This window comes from Carcharodon carcharias, chromosome 15, assembly GCF_017639515.1.
Source record: "Carcharodon carcharias isolate sCarCar2 chromosome 15, sCarCar2.pri, whole genome shotgun sequence".
Taxonomy (NCBI): Eukaryota; Metazoa; Chordata; class Chondrichthyes; order Lamniformes; family Lamnidae; genus Carcharodon; species Carcharodon carcharias.
The window spans coordinates 91,792,268-91,810,865 of NC_054481.1; the positions used below are offsets into that span (position 1 = coordinate 91,792,268).

The 18,598-nt window shown below is 41.9% G+C and overlaps 1 protein-coding gene across 2 annotated transcripts in view; it reads left to right on the plus strand.

Annotated features, from left to right (window-relative positions):
- nphp4 (nephronophthisis 4) overlaps nucleotides 1-18,598 on the plus strand; it is a 475,487-nt gene that overhangs the window by 360,306 nt on the left and 96,583 nt on the right. For both annotated transcript variants that reach the window (XR_005945404.1, XM_041207356.1), the window contains exons 14-15: nucleotides 14,966-15,144; nucleotides 17,159-17,319. Coding sequence is in view for 1 of the 2 variants with exons in the window: in XM_041207356.1 (XP_041063290.1) it covers nucleotides 14,966-15,144; nucleotides 17,159-17,319 (340 nt within the window). In the remaining variant the exon portion in view is untranslated. The remainder of the gene's footprint in view (nucleotides 1-14,965; nucleotides 15,145-17,158; nucleotides 17,320-18,598) is intronic.

The following is an 18,598-nucleotide window of genomic DNA, read 5'->3' on the forward strand; positions in this document are numbered from 1 at the left end:
GGAGAAGGGGCACCCGTCACCGTTTGGCACAGTTCAGAGAAGACCGTCACCCTGAGGATCAAGAGCCAGCGTAGCCCTAGAAAGTCCCAGATGTTGTCGAGAGGAGGCCAAATCCACAAAGACATTTGGTGCGACCGAGGGTCTACAGAAGATGCAGCTTATTCATGGAGATGAGCAAAGCATAGTGCTGTGGATGCCACTGCTTGTCTGGGGATGGTGGTATTTGCTGCATTCTTCATGAGGAACTGATACTGCATGGACTTGGAGGGCATCCAATGCCTGTTGCTCTGAAGGTTACTGCTGCACTGAATGTTTTTACCTGTGGTTGCTTCTAGGACTCCACTGGTGACCTATACGGAATCTCACAATCAGTCACGCACAAACGCATAAGGGAGGTGACTGATGCCCTTTTCACTAAAACTCACCATTACATGCATTTCCGCATGGTTGAAGCAAGCCAGGCTGCCAGAGCTATGGGAGTTGCTGCGATCTCAGGCTCTCGGCAAATGCAGGGCGCTACTGTTTGCCTTGAGAACAGCAGCCTGTGAGATTGATTAATAGAAAAGGATTTCACCCTGTGAATGTCCAGCTGATTTGTGATCACAGAAAGCAGATCCAGCATTTGAGGTCTCCTCTACGTTGGAGAGACCAAACGTAAACTGGGCAACCGCCTTGCAGAACACCTGCAGTCTGTCCGCAAGAATGACCCAAACCTCCCTGTCGCTTGCCATTTTAACACTGCACCTTGCCCTCTTGCCCACATGTCTATCCTTGGCTTGCTGCATTGTTCCAGTGAAGCCCATCGCAAACTGGAGGAACAGCACCTCATCTTCCGACTAGGCACTTTACAGCCTTCTGGACTGAATATTGAATTCAACAACTTTAGGTCTTGAGCTCCCTCCTCCATCCCCACCCCCTTTCTGTTTCTTCCCCCTTCCTTTTGTTTTCTCCAATAATTTATATAGATTTTTCTTTTCTCACCTATTTCCATTATTTTTAAATCTTTTATGCTTCGCCCACCCCCACTAGAGCTGTACCTCGAGTGCCCTACCATCCATTCTTAATTAGCACATTTGTTTAGATAATATCACCAACTTCAACACCTCTGTGTTCTTTTGTTCTTTTGTCTGTGACATCTTTTGATCTGCTCCTATCACTGCTTGCTTGTCCCTACAACCACCACCCCCCCCCACAACCGCGCCCCTCCCCACCCCACCCCACCACCACCACCACCACCACTTTAAACCAGCTTATATTTCACCCCTCTCCTTGGATTCACCTAGTTCTGTTGAAGGGTCATGAGGACTCAAAACGTCAACTCTTTTCTTCTCCACTGTTGCTGCCAGACCTGCTGAGTTTTTCCAGGTAATTCTGTTTTTGTTTTGAGGGAGCATGGCGCTTAGAGAGTTGGCTCCTCTCTGATAAGGGCTGCCCCCTAAAGATGTGGCTAATGAAAGCCATTCATCGTCCACAGAGTGCAGCTGAGGAGAGAAACAATGCTGCACATTCAGCCACAGGGCTCCTAATAGAGCAGACTATTCGTCTCTTAAAGATGTGGTTCTGATGTTTGGACTGATCAGGCAGGGCTCTCCAATGCTCACCAAAGGAGGTGTCCCGCATCACTGTTTTTACTGCACTCTGCACACCCTTGCACTGCAAATTGGGGATGTTTTGCCACAGGGAGACATGGAGGAGCTAGACGACTACTTAGCTGAGGAGGACATTTGAAAGAGATGGCTCTGAAGAGGACAGGGATTCAGACGAGCCACTTGAGGATGCCATTGCAGGGCATGATGTGGAAGACATCCCATGACAACCTCATAGCCGCAAGTTTCCAGGAGGAATAAGATTAAGACAAGTTGCTACGAGTGCAGTTCTCCACACCTCGATTCAGGGAACATTACAACACCTTCACTGTTGTCTTCAACATGCCATAAAGGGTCAACAATCTCACAATGATCACTGAGTAAGCATAATTCACCTTCAACCCTAATGATGAGGTCATCCTTGGAAGGCGCAGTAGCCTAAGGACCATGTGGCCACTGCCGAATGGGAAAAGCACTACGCAAGCACACATCCTCAAGCCCCCAACCACACATAGTAGGAATTAGAGCAAGTGTAGGCCACTCGGCCCCTCGAGCCAGCTCCACCATTCAATAAGATCATTGCTGATCTGATTGTAACCTGAACCTCATATTCCTGCCTACCCCTAGATAACCTATCACCCATTTATTAATCAAAAATCTATGTAGCTCTGCCTTAAAAATATTCAAAGGCTCTGCTTCCACTGCCTCTTGGGGAAAAGAGTCCCAAAGACTCATGATGCTCTGAGAGAAAAAATTTCTCCTCATCTCTGTCTTAAAGGAGTGATCCCTTATTTTTAAACAGTGATTACTAGTTCTATATTCTCTCACAAGAGGAAACATCCTTTCCATATGAACCCTGCCAAGACCCCTCAGGATCTTCTATGTTTCAATCAAATCGCCTCTTAGTCTTCTAAGCTCCAGTGGATACAACTCTAACCTGTCCAACCTTTCCTCATTAGGTAACCTGCCCATTCGAGGTATTAGCCTAGTAAACCTTCTCTGAACTGCTTCCAATGCATTTACATCTTTCCTTAAATAAAGAGACCACCAGTACTGTACACAGTGCTCCAGATGTGGTCTCACCAGTGCCCTGTACAACTGCAGCATAACCTCCCTACTTTTGTAATCAAGTCCCCTCACAATAAATGATGACATTCTATTACCTTTCCTAATTACTTGCTGTACTTCCATATTTGGCTTTTGTGATTCATGCGCTAGGACACCTAGATCCCTCGAATCTCAGAGCTCTGCAATCTCTCACCATTTAGATAAGCTTTTTTATCCTTTCTGCCAAAATTGACAATTTCACATTTGCTCACATAATACTCCATTTGCCAGATCTTTGCCCACTCACTTATCCTATCTATGTCACTTTGTAGCCTCCTTACGTCCTCTTCACAATTTACTTTCCTACTTATCTTTGTGTTGTCAGCAAATTTAGCAACCATTCCTTTGTTCCCTTCATCCAAGTCATTTATATAAATTGTAAAAAGTTGAGGCCCCAGCACCAATCCCTGTGGCACACCACTCGTCACATCCTGCCAACCAGAAAAAGACCCATTTATTCCAACTCCCTACTTCCTGTTAGTTAATAATTGTCTATCCATGCCAATATGTTATCCCTTATACCATGATTTTTTTATTTTTTGCAATGATCTTTGATATGACACATTATCAAATACCTTTTGGAAATCTAAGTACAGTACACCCACCGGTTCCCTTTATTCGCATCACATGTGACTTATGTGACTCCTTGAAAGGATTCTCAGGCATGGCACCAACAAGTTAGTGGGCATGACGTCCTCAAAGAGACTGAAATGCTACTGCACACACAGATGCGCTCATGCATGCCTTACAGTGGCATAGCAAGACAAAAAACATTTGTCAATGGTTAGGGTGGTCAGTGGATGGTCTCAAAAGGGAGCTCATCTGGACTGCACCATCTCTCCAAACACCAGCTCTCAAATACAATTAATGCAGAAGCTGCATCTTGATGCTAAGCCCCCAGATGCCATCGGACACCAGGCTGCAGTGATCAGTAACACAACAGCATGCACCCAAAACTGGAAGTTAAGTTAGCATTGTCCTCACAAAGAGTGTTCCAGCAGTCCAATTGTATGATTATTGACAAACACTGATAACCCTTGCTTTTGTCAGAAATGTGCCAAGTTTACATCCTGCCTTGCTCTGGCTGCTGGGAAAGATGTGGCCCAGACAGTTTTGACGCACCAGTCAATGATAGCTTATTTTCTTCATTGAGACTGTTGAGAACTCATCAGGAGATGTGTCAGAGCATTGCTTTCATGCCATGACAGTCTTCAACATCATCCATCTCATAAAGGCCAATGATTTCAAAGAACCTTAAGTCAGTGAGTGCACAGTCATGCCATGATTTACGTATTGATTTGTGTTCTGTGACCTCAAGGGGATTCAGTGAAGCACTGCTAGGCAGGCATTCAGGAGCAAATTATGATTCTCACAGCTAAATGGATGAGTTCCTCAGAATGAGCACACACCTCTGACATCACACACTAATTCCCCTCTAGCACATATTTCAAATGTCGCTGGTTGGAATCAACTTCCATCGCTCTGTGTCATGCATGGGGAGAGTGGGGACTAATAAAGGAATAACATTCAGTCTTAAACACAGGAAAGAAATCACGGTCTACAGAGGTATGAAAGGTTATGGTGCTTGACAAAGAACACTACTTTAACCAAAACCTCACAGTAATTAAAAAAAGGCCATTGCAAAGTGCATTTGGGCAAAAATACTCCAAAGTTGGCCGTGACAAATACTTGTAACATCCATATCTTGCTACAGCACAGAATAATCACTAACCTTGATAAACAATTCTCAGCAGGTCACACAATGTCTGCCTAAGATGCAAGGGTTACATGTGTTTTGTCCAGCCATCATTTTGATATAGAAACTGCCTTTGTTCATGTCGCTGATGTGAACCTAAAGGCGAATCACTGTGATGAGATTGAGTGAGACTTAATGAAACGGAGGAATGAAATGGGAGATTGTTGGCGGGATGGTGGGGGGTCAATTTGTACACTTGAATGAACGCGGGACCTTGCATCACATCAATTCAATACCTGAGACTTGAAGAGGGATAAAAACAAAATATATTTACAATGGTGAAGATTCTGTACCGTGAATGAATGAACACTTGTGCCACCATTTTTCATTCAAAACTTCTTAATTTCCCTAACTCTACTGTCACGTGCAGCCCCAACACCTGCAGCAGAGATGAAGGCAGCCTGTCGACTACTATGTCCTGTTATCTGAGACAACTTTGGCAGGCGTCTTCCGGAGGCTCGAGGCCTGAATGGCCCAAGCCTGCTCAGAGTCTCCTACTCTGGGGCAGGTATACCCTCTTTGGCCTGGCCTGCTGGAATTGATGGTGTCGTAGGCAGAGGGGATTTGGAGCAGCAAGGCACCCTGGAAATGTCCTGGGTGGATGCCCCTGGGGTGTCTGGCTGGTGCTCCTCCTCCCTTTGGGTGCCTGAGAGCTCCTCTCTCACTTTTTGAGGAGAAGGAGCATCTCTTGATCTCATTGGTTAGATTGGATATGAACATATTCTACATTAATAAACTACATTCTTGATGTAGGCCACCAGGATGCCGATCCCACACATTATCGATCCATAACTTCACTCAACCCTCCTCCATCCAATCTTGGTCATGGACATGCACAAAAATGCCTGAGGTTCAGCATGATTTTGGAGTGTGGTTTACTCCTACTCCTATTTACTCTGTTCTTGTGTTAAATTTGTCTGTAACCCTCTTGCAACTTGTGACATTTTACTTTGTTAAAGGTGCCCTATAAATGGAAGTTATTGTTGTTGCTGTAGTTATGTATCTTTTATGTTTTAATTATGGTCGTTAATGATAAAATGACGAGAATGAAGTGAAAATTAATATAAGCTTTAATTTTGTTCCGTCGGCCATGCAGGCTACACCATGAATCTTGTCTTTTCATGTCCTGTCGTTTTCACTAACTGTTTTTGAACCTTTCCAATTCTGTCCTTGCACCCCATTTAGGATTGTAGCCTTTAATTTTGCTTGAAAGCCATTCCTTTTTTCAATTGTTCACCTCTGTGGGCAGCAATCCAAACAAAGAACAAACCACTTGGGAGTACAGACAAATTCTTTTCAACAGAAGTTTCTTCAGTAGTCATCTTCATTGTTCCAGGAAGCCTTTATGGTTGTGAATTCTGTTACTGAACATTTCCATTAGTATTATATTAATACTCTTGTTGACATCAGGTGTTTGAAATATTTTTTGTAATGTAAATTTTTACTGTGGTCCTCCATTGTCTGCGTTGCACTCATCAACATCTCTGGTTGGTTTGTCCTGGGTTTTGACTGGTCTCATTGCCTAGTTTGTCAGCCTTGGTTCAGTGATAGCTCTCTTGTATTTGATTTAGAAGGTTGCATGTTCAAGTCCCACTCTAGAGATTTGAACATATAATTTAGGCTGACTCGTATCTGCAGTACTAAGGGAGTGCTGCATTGTCGGAGGTCTTATCTTCTGTATGAGATGTTAAACTGAGGCCTGGGTTGCCCTCTCGGATGGATATCAAAGATCCCACTGCACCTTTTGAGGAAGAGTCCAGCAGTCTCCCAGAATCCTGACCAACATTCATCCCTTAAACGGCACTTAAAACATGATCTGGTCATTGATTTCCTTGTTATTTGTAGGGGCTTATTGTGCGCAAGTTGGCTGTCATTTTTCCTAATTACAACAGTGATGATATTTCAAATTCATTGGCTGCAAAATGCTTTGGGATGTTCTGAGGTCATGAGAAGTGTTGTATAAATACAAGTTCTTCTTAGTTTCATGGAACTCCTTGCAGGGCTGATTTTCTCTATCTAATTCCCATCCAAAGTACTTGCACCCTCCAGAAGTGCACAGTCTACTGGAATGTTGGGGTATTTAGTCCACTGAAAAGAGATCTTACAGGATTGGTTGGCTTATTACTCTATTGAATAAAAGATAGAGAATACAGTATATGTCAGGTCATTCTCAGAAGCAAAAAGCCATTGATTTTTGCAGCTGAACAGCATCACTACTGCATTCCTTGCTGCTAAGTAACAATGCTGTGGTAATAATTTCTAGCGATCTAATATCTCATTGGCAGTTGATAACTGCACAACAATCCTTAACAACTTTTCTGTGAGGAAAACATTAGGAGCTGCTGAAGATTTCAGTGTTAAGTTGACTTTTTAACACTTCACTAACAAAACTCTCCACCAGTGGCCAGGTTTTTGCTGAAAGAAACCATGTTATTTTGTAGTGATTTAGAAATACAGTTTGGAAGTCGGGATATTGGTAGGTGTGTTTTAATAATCTCCAGCAAAACACAAAAACTTGCCACTTGGGCCTAGTAAAATTGTTCATGTCTGAGAGCAAAGATAGGCACCACAGGAGTTGGGGAAGGTCTTGTGATAGTGAATGTCAAACTTGAGCTCTCTGCTGGACATCCACTATAAGTGGTTGCTTAGCATAGATCAAACATACATACACCAGTTTACCAGTTTGATTGTCAAATAGCTGCCTGATGTTTAAAGTAGAGAACAGGTGATGAGAGGATGTTTCCCCACCTGGGAGAATCTAGAACTAGGGGACACAGTTTAAAAGTAAGGGGTCTCCCATTTAAGACAGAAGTGAGGAGGAATTTCTTCACTCAGAGGGTCATTAGTGTTTGGAATTCTCTTCGCCAGAGCAGTGGAGGCTGGGTCATATTCAAGATTGAGTTGGACAGATTATTGATTGACAAGGAACTCGAGGGTTATGGGGGGGCGTAAGGCAGGAAAGTGGAGTTAAGGTTACACTCAGACGAGCCATGATCTTATTGAATGGAGGAGCAGGCTTAAGGGGCCAAATGGCCTACTCCTGCTTTTATTTCCTCTGTTAATATGTTCTAGAATAGCGCATTTGAAGCTTAGAGTTACAGCACTTTGGCGAAAATAAATTGAGCCAGCATGGAGCTGAGAAGCCAAGTAGTAGCTGTTGTGAGATTCACCTTGAGTCATTTCAATTTAATATTCTTTTAAGGGCAAGTGGCACAAATGACTCAATTTGGAGTGTTCCTTCAAGGCTAAATCTATGATACATGAAGGAGATCTGAAACTGAGAGCAGTGGGATGTCAATTTAAGCCTTAAAGCATCCTCTGGCAGGATTTGCTAATACAACTGCAGGGATATGTTATCAAAGCTGATAAGCAGGCAAATTAGGTTCACTGTTGTATTTGTCAAAGTGGCTGACCTTAAAACTTGACGGAGGCTAGAGAGACAGAGTGGAAAGATGATGCACAGCACGAATGATTTTGAACTTTAAATAAAGTAGGGCTGTACTAATATTCTGCGCTATGGAGCAGTATGATGTGGGTTCACCACCATGATTGCCAACTGTAGTAGGGGTATTACTATGGCCATTATATGCAATAACATCATAAATGTTTCCCTGTTCAGTATTTATAGCAAAATCACTAGCACAAAGAACGATGGTTGTGGTTGTTGGAGGTCAATCACCTCAATCTCAGGACATCACTGCAGGAGTTTCTCAGGGTAGTGTCCTAGGTGCAAGCATCTTCAGCTGCTTCATCAATGACCTTTCCTCCATCATAAGGTCAGAAGTGGGGATGATCACTGATGATTGCAGTGTTCAGTACTATTCACAACTCCTCAGATAGTAAAGTCTGTCCTTGCATTCAGCAAGACCTGGATAATATTCAGGCTTGGACTGATGAGTGGCAAGTAACACTTGTGGTACACAAGTATCAGGCAATGCCCATCTTCAACAAGTGAGAATCTAACCATCTCCCTTGACATTCAAGGGCATTACCATTGCTGAATCTCCCACCATCAACATCCTGGGGTTTGCCATTGACCAGAACCGATCTGGACTGGCTACATAAATATTGTGGCTACAAGAACAGGTTAGAGGCTAGGAATCCCCCTGCCTCGCCAAAGCCTGTCCATCTGCAAGGCACAAGTCAGGAGTGTGATGGAATACTCTCCACTTGCCTGGATGAATGCAGCTTCAAAAACACTCAAGAAGCTTGACATCTTCCAGGACAAAGCAACCCGCTTGATGGGCACCCCATCAACCATCTTCAACATTCACTCCCTCCAACCACCGATGCACAGTGGCAGCAGTGTGTACCATCTACAAGATGCATTGTCAGGGCTTCTTTGGCAATATCTTCCAAACCTGTGACATCTACTCCCTAAGATGGGCAAGGGAGACAGGTCCATGGGAACACCACCATCTCTGAGCTCCCACCTAAGTCACACACTATCTGAATTTGGAAATGTTCCTTCACTGTTGTTGGGTTTTGCAGGGAGAGAAGAGAATGGACAGAAAATGCACTCACATGTTCAGCACCACAGGAGGCAGTGGCTGCTGTGGATATGACACACATCTAAGGACCTGGATCATTGTTGGATTCCAGGTCAAAGGTGAGTTATGATGAGGGGTGGGGGCATGGGGTTGGGATTGCTGGGAAGGAGGCTGACAGAAAGAGCAGGAGGGTAGCTCTCAGGACCCTCCTTCCCCACCCTTCCCAATGCCAGATCCCGTGATCAGGCACTGACATTCCCTTCCAGCTCCCCTGGCAGCAACAGGATCCCACAACAACCCCGCACATGTTTTTTTTATCATACTCCCCACATGGTGAGTCCCATGCCCACTGCTGGGTTAATGCAAGTGGTGATGGGATGAGGTCCTTAAGTGGGCATCATCTGGCAGTGGGACAGGAAGATTGTCCACAGGGTCACCATCAAACTCATGACAAATGTAGTCACTGTTGTAATGTAGGGAAATTCCACTCATAGACACTGGATAATGAGGGCAATCATCAATTTCTAGAGGCTTCTCTACTTACAGTGCTTAAAAATTCAAAGTGAGACTTAGTTAGGTTGACACTGTTTGTGCCCAACAAATTTTTTACATGGCATTAAAATTTGTTGTCTTTTCATAGATGCACCTGGACCAAAGCTCAAATGGCCTCTTTCACCATTGAGAAACCATTTATCCAAGCTTGAGATACGAGAACATTAACTCCAATCAGAGACCATCTGCGCTCTATCCGCTAACTTAGACTGTAATAATAATGCCCAGTTTTCCTATGGCCATTACATCTATTTAGCTAGCTTCTCAAATGAAATAAAGAATGCTTCAATATCTTGTTCCTCAAACTTTGGAAGAGCTTGTACAAATTTAAACATCTCTCCACTGGGTTCTCCTCTGGAGATGTCTTTCCTCGCCTACTGGGGTCTCTTTTTTAACTGCCAACATTTTCAGTTGGAATTCTCTCTCTCTCTCTTTTTCTCTTTCCTCTTTCTCTATCTTCACAATTTCTAATACCCCTTTCCTGCTTTTTTTCTCTTTCCTGCCTTTCTACCTCCTCCCTTTTAAGCGTTATTTCCCTGTCCTTTGCTTCTAATCCAAGTTTTTTCAATTCCTTAGCTTGTTCAAATTCAAGCATCTTCATTGCAACTGAAGTCTCACTCTCTCTAGCTGTGACTCACTAGTGTCAGATTTCACTTCCAACTGTGATATACTTTTAATTATATCTGATTTCTTAGCCCTCACAGGTAACCCCAGTTTTAACTTATCTTCCAACTCTGTTAACTTCTGGTTATTTGTTGCAACCCAATTAGAATTATATCTTCTACTCCCAGACAAGCCTTAGCAATTGCCAAAGCCATCTTGCAGTCTCATGATTTCTAAAAAGCCTCACCAATTCCTGAATTCAAAGTGCTTCTCGTACTCCTAACCTTAAGATTCACCAATCGAGGAATTATAAATTTTATCCCACCAAGAGCCCCCAGTTGTTATGACACAGCAGTTTGTAAAGGCTGAGTTCTTTAAAATCCCAGGGGGAAACTTTAAACAACTGTCATAACCTATATTTTCAATTGATATGTTTTGAGTTGGTGCTCTAAATTCAGGAATAGGACAACCAGTTCTCAAGAGGCTTTTGTATCAAACTAAATGAGACATTTATTAATTTACAACAAAGTAAACGTATACACATGGCTACAAATTACTACTATCATAACTTTTAACAAATTCCCAAATCAATCTCCACTAAGACAACATTAACCAATAGACTTAAACAGACAACAGGCAAAGCATTTTTCACCTTACGCATTCAAAATGGGGTTCCTTTGCAGACAGTTGTAGGCTTACAGGTTTAGATCTTGCATACCTTTGACCTGTGCACAAAAATTTCCTTTCTGTTATACCCACCCTTCCCCCTTTGAATGTAAATTCTCATTATATCACCAGGCCCTTTGAACCCCTTTCGTAGTACCAATTTTATTAGTAATATATACTTTGCTTGGTGTCTCCTAGCTAGGTGCAAGATTTCACTCCCATTCTTGAATGTGCTATTCAACAAAATGCAAATGTACTCTCTACCTACTGTTTACATCTCAAAACTACTGTACATCAAAATACCCAGACTAGATAGCTTTAATTCAATTAACATACAAGCAGACTAAACCTCTATTTTAAAAAAAATTCCAGTAACATTATATACATTACTATTTCTTCCTGACAATTAGCATCTCATCTCTGAGTCACAGAGCCAGACAAATTAAGCACACATTCAATGCTAAAAATTCAGTGCTTACTGTGCACTGGAATATTCTGAGATGGTGTATTTCAGGTGAGACATTAATCAAAGACCCTGTGTCCTCTGAGGGATGTGAAATGTTCCACTGCACTATTCAACAAAGAGCCTGGTGTCCTGGGAAACATTTATCCCCCATTCAATGTCACCAAAAGCAGGTAATTTGGTCATTAATTTCAATGCTGTTTGTGGCATCTTGCTGTGCACAAATAATTGCCTGCTGCTTTTCCCTACATTGTAACAGCAACTGTACATCAGAAGTGCTACATTTGTCATGAAGCACTTTGGGATGTTCTGAAGTCATTAAAAGAGTTATGTAAATGCAATTTTATTTTAACATTTAACCCTGTGGAATTTGAAGGAACAGAATTCATGTTAAATATGTAACCAGCCTGTTTTGCTGTGGTTATCCTGTAGATACTGAGAGCTGTGTGAGCTTGCAGCACCAGAAGCACTGTAAATGCAGCAACTATACAACAATTATTAGCAATTAAAGTGATTAACATCTCAGTTGGAGACTCTGGGCCAGATTTTTGTCTCTGGTCACGAAACGCTGAAATTAGTTTTTTGGCTGGAAACAATTTTCCTGGGCCTTCACGACTCCATGTCATTTTTGTGCAGCCTTTTCGCGGCTCGTGAAGGTCTTAACTGCAAATCACACATGTACCTCCTGAGGTCGAGGCTGCTACTATGAGAACCATAGGGAACTTGAATTTCCTTTCCCATGCTATTTTTGTGTGCTGGTGTGGATTTTGGAAGCCCAAAAACAACTGCACCTCTTTGCAGAGTTCGTGACCACTGGGGGAGGGTTGCTGAGGAGTCAGGAACATTCTGAAAGGTAAATGTAAAAATTTTTGATATCTTTAAATGTCCCTATTAGATGCTGTATTGTAATGTTGATGCATTTTTAATGCAGTGATTGATCATAGGATACCTGTTCTGAAAAGGTAAATTGGCTATTACGCTGACCACCATAGTGTAAGTGTTGACATGCATTACAGCACTTTTTCTAATAGAGAAATTGACATAATACATTCAAAACATTAGATTTATGTTATTCTTTCATGGCTTGTGGGCATCGCTGGCAGGGCCAGCACTTGTTGTCTATCCCTAATTGCTCTTGAAGTGAGGAGCTTGCTAGGCTTTTCAAAGAGCAGTTAAGTCACCCACATTGCTGTGGATCTGGAGTCAGTCACATGTAGGCCAGACCAGGTAAGGACAGCAGATTTCCTTCCCTAAAGGGCAAGAGTGAACCAGATGAGTTCTTACCGTAATTGATGATGGTTTCGTGGCCACCCATTACTAAGACTAGCTTTATAATTCAAGATTTATTAATGGCTGCTGTGGTGGGATTTGAACCCATGTCCCCCAAGGCATTAATTTGGTCCTCTGGATTATTAGTTCAGTGACATTACCACTATGCCACCATGTCCCCTCAGGCTGGCAAATTCTCCTGTTATGTTTTGGACTAGGATTTAAATGTCAAAATATATTTAATTTGAAAAAAAAAACTTGATCCACTCTATTGATTGAGAGGCAATCTGCTCTGAAATGGAATTCATTTTCCATCTGGTGTTTCAGTTTCATTGTTTGGAGCTGTAATGGTTTGTTTTAATAGTTGTTGCTATTATAATGCTTGGCTGACTTCCAAAAGCTAAGAGAGTATTAGTTCTATTGACACAGCTGCTCAGTGGAGTGATTGGCAGTTTTAAGAGGGTGTAAAACATAACCTGCCTTTGGTGTGGTTCCTGAATACGTGGTTCTTTATTTGCACAACTTAATGGCCACTTAAGAAATTAAACCTTTCTTTCCTATGGGTTGACATTAATTTTGTACTATCAATAACAGAGCTTTGAATGAGAGTTTTATTAGATTGTTTCAGGTTTAAGTTTTTTTTTCATCTACACTCATTGCAATTGCCCGGCACCTGAGGACTGTACATAGTGGATACTGTGTGACCGGCTACAGAGGATACATGGAAGGAGCATATGGTGGCATGGGAAATGAGGGTTCATGGAGGGGGCATAGTGGGGTGGATGGAGGGCTGAGGGGTGAGGTTTATGGGCCATAAGTATGATGTTGGAAGCTGGACTCCTGTCCCCAAAAGCTGCCACAGGCCTTTTAACCAGCCTGCCTTTGCACCCACATTCCTCCTACACTGCAGTGTGGCTCTCAAGCTGTCATTGCCCTTGTGTGAAAAATCTAAAATCCTGGGCAAAGTCAGATGTGAGGTGTGTGTTTGCGAGATTGCAAAAGGGCTCGACTCACATTTCATGAGCCGGAGTTGAAAATCTGGGCTCCTGCATCAGTATACAAGTTATACTGCTTGTTAAGTATTGTTGAAATATTAGGGAAAAGCAGACTAGATTGCAGACATACTTAAAATGCATACAGACTGCTTTACGAATTGATATTTTTGATATAAGGGAACAGACTGTTCTTGCACATTTTAATGCTTGCATTGGGCTTAAACTATCAAGAAATTGTGGATGGAATGGAATATTTTTTTTTAAAAAGTAGAATACTGCAGATGCTGGAAAGCTGAAATAAAAACAGAAAATGCTAGAACGACTCACTAGGTCAGGCAAGCATCAGTGGAGAGAAACAGAGTTAACAGCCTGTTAACTTTGTCTTTCTCCACAGATCCAAATACCAACGCTTGGATGGGTTCTTGGCTAGGAACCCAGAGATGCCGGCAGTGGGACCTGGAAGCGATTTTGAAGACAGTGACCAATGAAGTGGCTGCCCCCAGGAGCTCAGTCCAATTAGGATGGTTGGTGGGCTCCCAAGGCTTGAGGGCCAATAGGACGTCCCACAGCACTGACAGATTGGCATTCTCACTGTAAGAGCTGGGAACTGCTGATGTAGGTGGAAGGAAGAGAGGATGCTTCAAGATGGAGGCACTAAGCTTTCATCGTGGAGGGGCAGCTGTGGCACTATAACCATGGCATCTGCAGGGCTGGGGTGGTGTGGTTTCTTCACAAGGTGGAGTGAAAACAGCACCCCCTCCCGGATCTGCAGCTGGGAGGCCACCTCCATCCCTCAGCTGTGTTTTGGCTTCAACAGGAGGCCCTGTGTGCTGATTGGAAATTCCAATCACCATCAGCAGATTGACCTGAATAGGCCCATTAATTGGTCTAATTGGCTACCCAGCCAATTCTCAGAGGCAACAGGAAAGGAATGGAGACCTGGTTAAACAGGTCTCCCGCCATTTTTTCCTGACTTTTTATACCTGGGGACATAGGAGAAAAGGTCAAAAAATTTCCAACAGACACTATGGCCAGCGTAAATGACTTGTTATTGCTCATTCCACTCAGAATCATGCATTTTTGCTGCACCTGGGACTTGTCATGCAAAATTGTGATACTCACACCAGAAACTGTACTAGATACTGGTCTTGCCATTGACACTGACATCCATGAATGAATAAAAAATGCGGCAGTTGTAGAAATTTGTGGCATGTTATACCTATTAAAGAATGTGTATGTCTACATTTTTAAATACTTCAGAGTATAAATTCACAATCACATGAGGTTGCTCTTTCCATCGATGTCTTTTATAACAACTCACTGTAACTTAGTTTTACATTGAACAGGTAGCATCTGCACCATTAGCCACCAAGGTGCAAAATGAATGGAGGCTGACCATCTGATGTGTGCAAGCGATAACTATTTGAGGAAAGACTACGCTACCGTCAATAAGTTCTTGCCTTTGAATTTTTTTTCAGAATATTTGAGGGTAGTAATCAGCCAGGATCAGTCTACTTTACCTTTCAGTTTTATCGCTTCCCACCGGTAACAACACAGCAGCTGAAACTTGTGAAAATGCGCAATTTGGAAAAGGGAACTTCGAAGTCTACACCTCTCATCCTTGTGCCACTCAACAAAAATGGCACTGGTAATTTAAGTGAGTATTACAACGTATTTACAGCTCAGAAACAGGCCATTTGGCCTAACAGCTCCATGCCGGCGTTTATGCTTCACAAGACCTTCCTCCCACCCTTCTTCATCTAACCCCATTTACATATCCTTCGGTTCCTTTCTTCCTCATGTACACATTTAGCTTACCCTTAAATGTACCTATGCTTTTTGTCTTAACTCCTCCCATAGTAGCAAGCACCACCAGGTTAACAGGAATTGATGCAGATGCCTTGCTAATTGAATTGTTTATTACTTGCTTAATTTATTTTCTAAATTGAGCTCATTTATCTGGCACAATATGCCTTCGGTGATTGAAAAGAGACAGATTATTATTGTCACCACTGTTAACTATAAGAAATACAAACTTCATATCATTTATGAGGTGGATGTTAGCCTAAGTTGTCTCAGTAAGATACCAGTTTGATTTAGCAATTAGTCTAAAGGACAGATTTTGGTATAGGACCATATTTTGCGCAACAAGTCCCACCACATCGAAAGAACTGAGAAACGATGGAATTTGACCTTCATAGTTGGCTTAATGTGCCAACACTGGTCACATTACCACATTCAGTGCCAGGAAAAGGTAAATACATAGTTACAATATAACTTGTTTCTGCAGAGAATGACAAGCAGATAGAATACTCTATCCTAAAAGTACTGGACCTGGAGGATATTATAAATCTTAAGACGATAGTGGATAAGTTTTGGCAGACGGAGCTATTGAAGATTATTGGAGATGAAGTGGGATAAGAATTAAGTGAATTTGAGACCAGCTTGACAGGATAGAGATGTTTGCTTCCAATTCTTTATAGTCCTATGTGTTAAGATAATCCTTACCCTGTTACAGGATTACGAGGACAGAAAGTTACATGATCAACAATGTATGTTTATCAAATTAATATTAACCTAATATAAAAATATGTTATGAGATAGGCAACTTTCAACTCAAGTAATGGACTCATTGATGGTTTGCTGAGCCAAACTTCCTGCCTAATCACGGTAGATTCTTCAGGACTATTTAAAGTCCCTACAGTATGGCATGTCTTTATACACTTTGGTATGTAATGCTAATGTAAGGTTAATATGCAAGCACACCTGCAGTGTGTAAGATTAATACATAGGTATGCCAGGAGCCGTAGACAACTTCCCCATCTCACGCATGTGCATTGAGTTTATTGTGCAAGTTGTTTGTAGCTCCTCAGACACTTCTTGCACTTAAGTGGTTAGGCTGGCCTTGAGTGTTGGCATCTCCTAATCTGCCCAGGCATTACTCACATTCAAATATCTTCTTGGCCCTGAATTACCACCACATATGCAGATATGCTGGCTTTTAGCCCTCAATATTATTGTTACCAACTTTAGACCATAAGACCATAAGACATAGGGGCAGAAGTAGGCCATTTGGCCCAATGAGTCTGCTCCACCATTCAATGAGATCATGGCTGATCTGATAAACCTCAATTCCACTTTCCACTTTGCTTTGTACTCTAGCACTCAACCTAACCACCCCCCCCCTTAACTCTATAATCACTACTATTACTAACCTACCTTATTATTCTTAACACTACATTCTTAAGGAAATTGAGGCACAGCCATGCTCTGAGTTAGGAAGGAATGCACTAGAAATCTGTGAAGTTGACCATAGGGTTATTTTTCTGCTTCCACACCACCCCCCTTCCAACCCCCCCATAGAGTTAACATTATATTGTGTTTGTGGAGGATTGTGCTCGTGGTTGCTGTGGAGAGGCCTGAAGGATTTTTCAGTTTTTTTTCATATCTTGGACTGTAGAAGTCAGGAGAGCTGAGAAATACTTTAAGGATCTGTTCTTACACTGGAAAAGAAACTCCTCTTAAAAATAACGAAACTTATTATGTACTATTACGCCTTCTCACTTTTATATGATCATTTCAGGAGTAAATTTTCATCTGGCTTCCTTTTCAAATTGTTTATCCTTTATTTGATTTACCTTTAGATTAATTCTCATTTCCATCTGCTGTAGATACTCCAGGGTTGGAGCTGAAATTCATGGTGGAGCCAAGTTACATGAAGGAAGGAGAACAGCGCTGGTTTATGCAATACCTGGCCATGCAGACATTGCAGATTGATGTTTGGGATGCAGAATCCTTGCTTCTGATTGGCACTGCTACTGTGGAACTAAAGGTAAAGGCACAATACCGGGATGAGGTTAAAGGCACTATTTAAATGCAAGTTGTTTTTGTTGACGGAATAGTTAAATGTCAGACTATTTCAAAATACTTTACCAAGTAACACCAAACTACATTAACCCAAGAGATATTGAGACCCTCAGAGTTGGAAAAGCTCCATATTAGTGCTTCTAAGTTAGGCATTATAGTTATGCCAAGACTTCAAAGATAAATTACTTAAAACACATAGTGACACGCTACATCTGGTCAATTCTGAACATTTCTTCCTATTGAAAATATTTGCATTGGTACCTAACATTTAGATGAAGTGAAGGCCTAAGGCCCAAAGTAAAAGGCACTGCCACGGTTGGAAAGAGATAACAATGTAAATCATAAATAGTGGTTAAGTGATATCAAGCCATGGTTTTAAAAACCTAGGAGGAAGGAAATACAGAAGGTAATAAAGAGTCCATGCTGGGAGGTTCTGGAGAAAGTGAGTTCGTGGAGATGGAGTTCGTGATTTCAAAACATGAAGATGTAAGGGGCTTTGGGGGTGTGGTGTATGTAAGAATGACAGTATTGGAGACTAGAATGGACATTTCTAGCATCAACTGCCAGAGTACAGGTATTAGTAGAATGTTACCATAAAAAAAGTAGGGATTTTCTAAAGAATTGCTTTATCAATTGTATTGGTCTATGAAAAAGAGCTATCCAAAGGGACTTGGTGCAAGCTGATCAATAGAATGCGTCAAATGTCCCAAAGTGGCTGGGCTGAGATTGGGACCTCACTGTACTGGGCAATTGAACTGTAAATTTCATTGCTCTTGGGCATTGAATTGGGATTCAGTTCCCATACTGACCAGAAAATGTAACTTAAAATCTACTGGACAGATTTTAGTCTACAGCTGTAGCACCTAAAAGCTTCAGCAAACAATACATGTTAGAACTAATAAAGTAGCAGAATCTATGGATATAGATTTGGCACTCTAATGTAACACAACTAGTTTATTCTCCTTGTTCATTTAAATTTTGGTTTTTATTCTGTTCTGCCTTCTTTGGCAAGGCAAGACTCCTGTTGTCTTCTGACATTAGTATTCAATGTTAAAAAGGCAATAATAATATATGATTTAACTGTATCATTAGAATATGATATGCTTCCAGGGGCTACAATCACTTCTGACAGGAAATCCTGTACAGGGACAAATGGGTGGAGACCTGGTTAATAAGTCTTTCCTAACACGCTGCTCCACCCTTCCTTTGAGCACTGCTGTCATAACAGTACTGCTGAAGGAATG